General features: G+C 41.3%; 1 protein-coding gene across 1 annotated transcript in view; it reads right to left on the bottom strand.

The window, feature by feature from the left end:
- The window catches only part of LOC128355425 (E3 ubiquitin-protein ligase RNF123), a 37,379-nt gene that overhangs the window by 19,110 nt on the left and 8,269 nt on the right, over positions 1–10,000 (bottom strand). The window contains exons 11-14 of the mRNA XM_053315662.1: positions 9,520–9,621; positions 8,648–8,748; positions 6,634–6,826; positions 5,438–5,583 (exon numbers count right to left, since the gene is read on the bottom strand). Of these exons, the coding sequence (XP_053171637.1) occupies positions 5,438–5,583; positions 6,634–6,826; positions 8,648–8,748; positions 9,520–9,621 (542 nt within the window). The remainder of the gene's footprint in view (positions 1–5,437; positions 5,584–6,633; positions 6,827–8,647; positions 8,749–9,519; positions 9,622–10,000) is intronic.

Below are 10,000 nucleotides of genomic sequence, written 5' to 3' on the forward strand. Positions count from 1 at the left end.
TTGGAAGATGCAGTTAAAGAAAACACTAAAACAACGAAAGATGTCACTGACTCACTGGAAGCTCTGTGGGGACGGATGGAAGACATGTCTGGCCAGGTGAGCACTCTCCAGGCTGAAGCCTCAACCCTGGGGAAAGCGAGCACGGAGCTCAGGGACAAAGTTAACGACATGGACGCCTATTCGAGACGATGGAACCTTCGAGTAGCCGGGATACCTGAGAGGACCGAGGAGGATATGAAGAAAATCATCATTGATCTGTTTGGCCAAATCTCCCCTGACATCGCGGACCAGCTGGCTCTTACGGTGGATATCGTTCACAGAGTGGGACCTCGCTCTGGATACGAGCGCTCCAGCCGTCGCGTCTTAGCACGCTTTCTGGCACGATCACATCGGGACAAAATCTGGAAGGATGCCAGAACATCGGAGCTTCTCAAAGCAAGAGGAATAAAGATCCTGGAGGATTTAACACAAGAGGCCAAGGAGTCCAGAAACCAGCTATGGCCGCAGGTGGAGAAGGCGAGGAAAGAAGGGAAGAAAGCTGGCTTCAGAGGAGCGCACGCATATATTGACGGTGTAAGAGTCACAACAAAGGTCATGTAAGTTACAGACTAATTTACCACAGATCCGTGAGACTATATTTTGAGACTTATTTGATTATGGGAAAACTCGGTGCTCCCGATCCTTTTTTTCTGACGTGACTGACAAAATGCTCATTTGAAATTCAACTTATTTATTTTTCTGTTTTTTCTTCATTATTTTTTTCAAACAACAATCAAGTTTTCCTTCTTTTTTTTTTTTTTCTTTTTGCCTCCAACATTATTTTAGTTATTATGCACCCCCCCCCCCTTCTTTTCTTTTGTCCTAAGGTACACTACAGCTCTTTTGTGCTAAAATAATGAACTGAAACTTGAGTTTTCTTTTTTTTGATTATTTCTTCAAGGTAATGCCTTTTTTTTCTTTCTCACTCTCTTTTTTTTCCTTTTATAGAGTGATGAAGCACTAATGAAGAGAGGTAAACTAAACTATTTCAGTTAAGTTTGAAAGTGATTTGAGCTATTGCAGTAGCCAATCTTGTAGTGTCTGCTCTCAACCCAGTGAGGTTCTTGAGCCGGTAACTGTGTATGTGTGTGTGAGTGTCTATGTATGCAACTATGGCAACTTCTGTTTTTTCTGTTAATGTCAGGGGTATTAAGAATGAAGTGAAAAGGAAGAGTTTGTTTTTGTTTCTTCAGAATAAAGGTGCAGATTTTTATTTCATTCAAGAGACCCACTCTTCTGAGACTGATGTTTCATATTGGAGAAGTCAATGGGGAAGAAATGTATGGTTCTCTCATGGTAGCAATCGCTCAGCAGGGGTCGCCATCTTACAGGGGAAATATGGTGGGAAAATTACAAAATATGATACGGATAAAGATGGCAGATGGATTATTATGTTGGCAGATATCGAACAATCGCCTGTTATTTTGATTAATATATATGGTTCAAATAGTAAACTCCTCAATAACATAATCTTTTCAACATTAGAAAATAAGATAAATCATTGGCTGACACTGTTTCCCTCAGCAGAGATTTTATGGGGTGGAGATTTCAATACAGTGTTTGATGATAGTGTGGACAGATGGCCTCCAAAAACCAAACAGACGACTGAATTGGAAAATATTTGCCACAGAATGAATTTGACTGATATATGGAGACATAAATACCCACAGAAAAAAGTATTCACATGGAGCAATAAGGATAGATCCCGCCAATCTCGCATAGATTTTTGGTTAATTTCAGCTGAATTAGAAAATAAGGTAGACTTAATCAAAATAGAACCCACAATACTTACAGATCACAAAGCTATATCAATTCAATTCCATCTTGGATCAGACAGGCAGAGGGTGAATACAGATTATTGGAAATTAAATAAAACGCTGCTGCAAAATAATGAATTTGTAAAGGGAACCCAAAAAATCATTGACAAATATTGGAGTCAAGCAAATCTGCTAAAGAACTTTGGATTATACTGGGAATTAATGAAATATGAAATAAGAAAGTTAGCTATAAGATCAAGCAGGAAAATCAGCAGATATAATAAAGAAAAAGAACTTCAACTTGTCACCCAAATTATTCCACTGTCTGAGAAAACAGACCCAACCAGCGCTGAAGTAGAACAATTGGCTTATTTACAAACTGAATTAGACAAGTTTTATGAGGGAAAAGCTAGAGGGGCCTTTATCAGATCCAGGAGGAAATGGCTTGAACAGGGGGAAAAATGCACCAAGTATTTCTTTAATCTAGAAAAAAGGAATTATGAAATATCTTCTCTCTGCAAACTTAAAATTAATGATACTGTGTGTGAAAATGGAAAACTAATTTCACAACATGTTGCACAGTTTTATGAAAAGCTGTATTTGGCTGACCTGTTAAATGAAGATAAAATGTCATTATTTCTTCAGACCATACAACCAAATATTAGAAGAATAGATGATGATTTCCAAGTAATATGTGATCAGAAAATAACTATAACAGAGGTGCAAAACTGTATTGATTCCCTCAAGGATAATAAAGCTCCAGGGAATGATGGGTTAACAGGGGAATTTTATAAGTGCTTTAAACAAGCAATTGCTCCATTTTTAGTTGGTCTATTTGAAGAGGCTTTAGATAAAGAAGAACTGCCCCACACCTTAAGACAGGGATTGATAAAACTAATTCCAAAGCCAAAAAAAGATAAATTAAACATTGAAAACTGGAGACCGATTAGTTTATTGAATAATGATGCAAAGCTGTTTGCCCTCATCTTCGCTAAAAGACTAAAAATAGGATTAGATGATATTATAGATGAGGAGCAATCTGGGTTTATGCCAGGGAGAAATATTGTCAACAATCTTCGTCTGATTTTGGACATGATGGACTATAATGAATTTATACCTGATGAAAGTTTTATTCTATTTGTGGACTTTTATAAAGCATTTGATACGGTTAATCACCAGTTTATGTTTAAAGTTATTCAATGTTTTGGTTTTGGAAATAGGTTTCTGAGGGCAGTTCAAACACTTTATAAAGGAAGTAACAGTTCAATTAAGATAACAAACGGCACAACACCCAGATTTAATATTAGTGGTGGAATTAGACAAGGTTGCCCACTAAGCCCTTTCTTGTTTTTGCTGGTCACACAGGTCATGGCAACACATATTAAAAAAAGCAACTTTCAGGGTATAAGAGCCGTAGGTAGAGAATTCAAATTAGCTCAGTTAGCAGACGATACAGCAATTTTTTTATCCAACCAAAATGAACTTTTCACAGCTGTGCAATGTATCAGAGAGTTTTCTGAGGTTTCTGGGTTGACAATGAACCTTAATAAATCTATGCTGTTTCCCCTTAAACATTGCGATCTGTCAGAATTGAATGATATTCCCATCAAAGAAACTGTGACATATTTGGGTGTTGTGCTTGACAAAAATGAGAACAGGCGCTCTGAGATAAACTTTGAACCAATAACTCAACAGATACAAAGAAAATTCAATATGTGGCTAATGAGAGATCTATCTTTACACGGTCGGACTGTGTTATCTAAAGCTGAAGGAATATCAAGATCTGTATATTTAGCACTAGCACTAGAAATGCCTGCAGTAGTTTCTAAGAAATTAGATCAAATTTTATTTAACTTTATCTGGAAGAACAGATGCCATTACTTAAAAAAAGATATCTTGTGTAACTCCAAGAGGGATGGTGGTCTGGATGTGTTAACCTTTGAAATGTTGAATCACTCTTTCAAGATCAACTGGTTAAGTAAGTTATGTAGACAAAAGAACAACTTCTGGAACTCATTTGCTACACATGTATTTAATTCATTAGGTGGTATATGCTTTATGATGAAATGTAACTATAAAATTGAAAAACTTCCTGTCAAACTCTCAAATTTTCACAAACAAGCTTTGTTGTCCTGGAAACTGATCTACAAACATAATTTCTCACCAACCAGTTATTGCATTTGGAATAATGAGGATATTCTGTACAAAAACCGATCATTGTTTTACAAGGACTGGATGGAGCATAACATTTTATTAGTTGACCAACTTATTAATGATCGTGGTTTCTTACTTTCTTATGAAGAATTTTTGTTAAAATTTCAATTCCCAGTCACACCAAAACAATATGCTGTGGTTTTTGATGCTTTACCTCAGGGTGTGCTTCAGCTTCTTAAAGGGACTGAAAGAATTACTGCTGTCCCACAAAATTATACTTGCAATATTTTTGTGGGCGGAGTAGATATTACAAAAAGACCCTGCTCTAACAGATTTCTGAGAAGCTGCTTACAAACCAAGACTCTACCTGGAGGTCAAACTAAATGGTCTGCACAATTTGGAGAAATTAACTGGAATAAGGCATCGTTGGTTGGTTGGTGAGAAATTCTGTTTCAATAATAAGGTGAAAGAAATCTTGTATAAAATTTTACATCAAATCTACCCTGCAAAGAAAACCCTTGAAAGATTTAAATTAGATATTGAATATGTATGTGATTTTTGTGGACTTGAAGATGAAACTATTTCTCACTTGTTTTATCATTGCACTTACAGTAAAACTTTTTGGAATGATGTTCAACACTTTGTGCAAGAGAAAACAGGAAGAATGATTCATTTCCAGGAAAAACATATTTTTATTTATTATGACGACCAAGACAAAGACTTGTGCTTCTTCTGTCAGTTAGTTTTGAGTTTGGGGAAATTTCACATCCACAAAAACAAATGGGCCAAATCTAAACCGAACTTTGTACTCTTTAAACATGAACTGCACCGTTATTCTGCCACAATCAAGGATATCAGTAGTAAGAAAGCTGCCAAAACATACTTTATTATGGAGAAATTTTGTGCCAATGATTTGTAAAAACCTCTGACTGTTTTATGTTGGTTTGTTTTGTTTTGTTTTGTTGTTCTTTTTTGTTTGTTGTTGTCTGGTGTGTTGTATTTTGTTGTATGTCCTAAAATAAAATTAAAAAAAAAAAAAAAAAAAAGGAAGTACAGTTTATTTCTACTTCCTGTTTTACTTCCTCTCACCTTCCCCAGCGGCAGGAAGTCCAGTTTATTTCTACTTCCTGTTTTACTTCCTCTCACCTTCCCCAGCGGCAGGAAGTACAGTTTATTTCTACTTCCTGTTTTACTTCCTCTCACCTTCCCCAGCGGCAGGAAGTCCAGTTTATTTCTACTTCCTGTTTTACTTCCTCTCACCTTCCCCAGCGGCAGGAAGTCCAGTTTATTTCTACTTCCTGTTTTACTTCCTCTCACCTTCCCCAGCGACAGGAAGTCCAGTTTATTTGTACTTCCTGTTTTACTTCCTCTCACCTTCCCCAGCGACAGGAAGTCCAGTTTATTTCTACTTCCTGTTTTACTTCCTCTCACCTTCCCCAGCGACAGGAAGTCCAGTTTATTTCTACTTCCTGTTTACTTCCTCTCACCTTCCCCAGCTGCTGATGGACGCTCAGGTTGTACATCATCACGATCCCGTCGACGATCTCCAGCAGCGACTTATCGGCCACCGGCTGGTCCGGCTCCTCCAGCGGTCGCCCCAGCAACAGGCCGTCGTTGCCATGGCTACCCTCGACTTAACGAGAAGACAAACGGGGGGGGGGGGGGGGGCACTGGCTGATTAAATGTAATATTTAGAACAATAGACATTTTTCCCATAATCCTCTAATATATTCTCCTTCCTTCCTTCCTTCCCTCCTTCCTCCGTTCCTTCCTTCCTTTATTCCTTCCTTCCTCCCTTCCTCCCTCCCTTCCTTCCTGTATTCCTCCCTTCCTCCCTCCATTCCTTCCTTCCTCCCTCCGTTCCTTCCTTCCTTTATTCCTTCCTTCCTCCCTCCCTTCCTTCCTGTATTCCTTCCTTCCTTCCTCCGTTCCTTCCTTCCTTCTTTCCTTCCTCCGTTCCTTCCTTCCTTCCTTCTTTCCTCCCTCCCTTCCTTCCTTCCTTCCTCCCTTCCTTCCTTCCAAAGTTTTTATGGTTACACCACTTAGACATCTGACGACAGATTAAATATGTGAGATTACAGATTAGTGTACTCAGTGATGAACCTGCTGACTTTACTTCAGACATTAAACTGCGTACTGTCCCTTTAACTGCGTACTGTCCCTTTAAGTGACTCACTGGCCCTTTAACTGCGTACTGGCCCTTTAACTTTAACTGCGTACTGGCCCTTTAACTGCGTACTGGCCCTTTAACTTTAACTGCGTACTGGCCCTTTAACTGCGTACTGTCCCTTTAACTTTAACTGCGTACTGTCCCTTTAACTTTAACTGCGTACTGTCCCTTTAACTGCATACTGGCCCTTTAACTGCGTACTGGCCCTTTAACTGCGTACTGGCCCTTTAACTACGTACTGGCCCTTTAAGAAACTCACTGTCCCTTTAACTTTAACTGCGTACTGTCCCTTTAACTGCGTACTGTCCCTTTAACTGCGTACTGGCCCTTTAACTGCGTACTGGCCCTTTAACTGCGTACCGTCCCTTTAACTGCGTACCGGCCCTTTAACTGCGTACCGGCCCTTTAACTGCGTACTGGCCCTTTAACTGCGTACTGGCCCTTTAACTGCGTACTGTCCCTTTAACTGCGTACTGGCCCTTTAACTGCGTACTGTCCCTTTAAGAGACTCACTGTCGTCCTCGGTCCTCTGCTCCACGGCGAGGGTCCGGACCTTGACCTTCTCGGGCTGGGTCAGAGGTCGTCTGGGGGTCATGAGGCTGACGGCGGCCGTGCTGAGGAAGCGGTTAGCTCGGCCCAGCGTGGGAGAGCTCAGCCAGCTGGGTCGGGCCAAGGCTCCACCCATCGCTGCTGCTCCAAACGGCCTCTGGGGGTCAAAGGTCAGACACAGATCAACATGATGACGATACACAGGGTTAGGGTTAGTTTCATCCTGCAGGTTCAAACACAGACGACCCCATACTAACGATCTACAGCGTGAAGCAGGAAGCAGGAAGCAGGAAGCAGGAAGCAGACCCACTTCTGTTATTATAACCGAGGAGAAACGGTCGTTAACCATCGGAGAGTTTTGGGCGTGAACCAATCAGAGTGTCGTCTCCCTTTAACATCCAGGCTGTGCAAACAACGTAAAGTTTAACGTAAAGTTTAACGTTTTAATAAAGTGCACTCTTTCAACAAAACACATCACTGAGTCATTTAAACATGATTTATATATTAAAACACTAAAAAGCTTATTGAAACTAAAGTGACTGTGGTTATTAAACTGCAACGTGTATAACCTGAATATTAAAGATCCAGCAGCTTTAGAACATTTTACTGTTAACATCTTCTTACAGTTTTTATCTCCAGATTCCTATCACTGATGTTTAGCCAGGAAAAACATTTTATCAGCTTTATCTGGCCTGAGAGCAGCGCGTTGGAATGCACAGATACTTTGGAGCTAGTTGGCTAACTCCTGTTAATGTTGTCTGTTTGGGTCTTATGCTAGCTGCTAGCTCCTAGCTGCTAGCTGCTAGCTCTGCCTCTGGCTGCGGTGCTGCCGGGCCCGTCGCTGTTTGGCTCTCAGCACGCTGGGATGTTTTCTCTTCAGGTGATTGAAAAAGTTTGTTGTGTTGCTACCCGACGTGCGAACCGTCTCTGTGCAAACTTTGCAAATTACACTTTATGAGTCGCGGAAAAGCCAAACCAGTTCCATATAATGGAGGTGGAATTTTCTATAGTGACCAACTCCTCCTTTTGGCTCTCAGCCATCGCTCTCCATGCGGCTACACACATAAACAAGGAGGCGGGTAAGAAAGCAACGACGACGTAATACGTCTGGTACGTTGGTGCATCAGGATAGAACTGCAATTTATAGAATGATCCTACGATCTCCGCACTCTGACAGATCGTCTTCACGTTGTAATATCGCCCCCTACTGGTGCATCTGTTATTTAGACAACGCAGAGCAGGAAGAGGAAATGACTCGAGCTCCGGGAAACTAACAAAACACGCTGCCGTCCGCTGTGGTCCGACCACTAGATGGAGCTCTCCGTCTCAGAGCTTAAACATCTTTAAACATCTCTCTGCTCCACCAACAGGAAGTATAAACATCTCTCTGCTCCACCAACAGGAAGTATAAACATCTCTCTGCTCCACCAACAGGAAGTATAAACATCTCTCTGCTCCACCAACAGGAAGTATAAACATCTCTCTGCTCCACCAACAGGAAGTATAAGGATCTCTCTGCTCCACCAACAGGAAGTATAAACATCTCTCTGCTCCACCAACAGGAAGTATAAACATCTCTCTGCTCCACCAACAGGAAGTATAAACATCTCTCTGCTCCACCAACAGGAAGTATAAACATCTCTCTGCTCCACCAACAGGAAGTATAAAGATGTTTCTGCTCCACCAACAGGAAGTATAAACATCTCTCTGCTCCACCAACAGGAAGTATAAACATCTCTCTGCTCCACCAACAGGAAGTATAAACATCTCTCTGCTCCACCAACAGGAAGTATAAACATCTCTCTGCTCCACCAACAGGAAGTATAAACATCTCTCTGCTCCACCAACAGGAAGTAAAAGGATCTCTCTGCTCCACCAACAGGAAGTATAAACATCTCTCTGCTCCACCAACAGGAAGTATAAGGATCTCTCTGCTCCACCAACAGGAAGTATAAAAGGATGTATTAGTAAAGTGAACCTGAGCCGCTCCGCTCTCCTCGTCCTCGTCCAGGTCGTCCATGGAGGTGCTCTGAATCTCCGCCGGGTCGATGATGATGTTCGCTTTACTCGCCAAGTCGTCTGTGGAGAGCAGAGTAAGAAGGAAGGGAGGAAAGGAACAAGGGGAGGAAGGAAGGAAGGAAGGAACAGAGTAAGAAGGAAGGGAGGAAAGGAAGAAAGGGAGGCAGGAAGGAAGGAACAGAGTAAAGCATCAAAGCATCAAAGCAGCGTTTAAAGACACTCATCAAACTGCTGGAAGGAAAGATACTAAAGGACTTTTATTAAGATACCAAATACACTGGGTTCAGGGGTTACACTCTGACATTAAATAAATAAATAGTGAGATCCAATAAACTAACTAACAGTCTAATCCTCTCTCTCTCTCTCTCTCTCTCTCTCTCTCTCTCTCTCTCTCTCTCTCTCTCTCTCTCTCTCTCTCTCTCTCTCCTTTGTTAACAGCAGAGAACAACGCGGTGGAGCTGCTGCCTGATGGGGGGGGGGATTTACAGAGCTGAGAAACACTGATGAGATGTAGAGGCGGGGTAATGGGGGGGGTGTTAGGGTTGGGGGGGGGGGGGGTGATGGGGGGGGCAGACTGCAGAATAGTAGCAGTTTAGTGTCTCTGTAGTTTTATGAAGAACAACCTGCAGGATGTCTGATTATGTTATTATTATTTTCCTTTCCTTCCATCCTTCCTTGCTTTCTCCCTACCTTCCTTCTTTCCTCCATCCTACCTTCCTTCTTCCTTCCAGATGATCAGTGTTAGAGGAACCCGAACCCTGCAGGAACCCAAACCCTGCAGGAACCCTAACCCTGCAGGAACCCAACATCTGTATTCCTTTGATCACGAACCTTTGAGGGTCTTCTTCAGGTGGGACAGGAGCCCCCCCAACCGCTGCAGGTCAAAGTAGTCCACCTTCCCGTTGTAGAAGAGCTGCGGGGGAACGTAACCGTCTGCAGAGAAGAAGATAGATTATTAAACATAAACTTGGTCCTGAAACCATCACAGTCAGTCAGTTTCAAAGATACAGTTAGTTTTTAATTATGGTTTAATATTAATGTAGTTCTGGAGCAAAGTGTCTTGGAGTCCGTTTCTTCTTCTATAGTCTGTCTTTCTCAGAGTGTAAAAGAACATTTCTGTCTCATCAGAACCCAAAATGATAAATGACTTAAAGTTTCTTCTTCTACATCACAGGCAGCAGATTATTAAACATCAATCCTGAATCTAAAGTCTCTTTAAGGGTTGTATATGATGCCAGACTTTAAAAGAAACTTCTTTAACTTTATTATTAAGACACAATTTGTCTCCAATTATCAAAGTTTTAATTTAAAC

The sequence above is a fragment of the Scomber japonicus genome, chromosome 3 (genome assembly GCF_027409825.1).
Source record: "Scomber japonicus isolate fScoJap1 chromosome 3, fScoJap1.pri, whole genome shotgun sequence".
Lineage (NCBI taxonomy): Eukaryota > Metazoa > Chordata > Actinopteri > Scombriformes > Scombridae > Scomber > Scomber japonicus.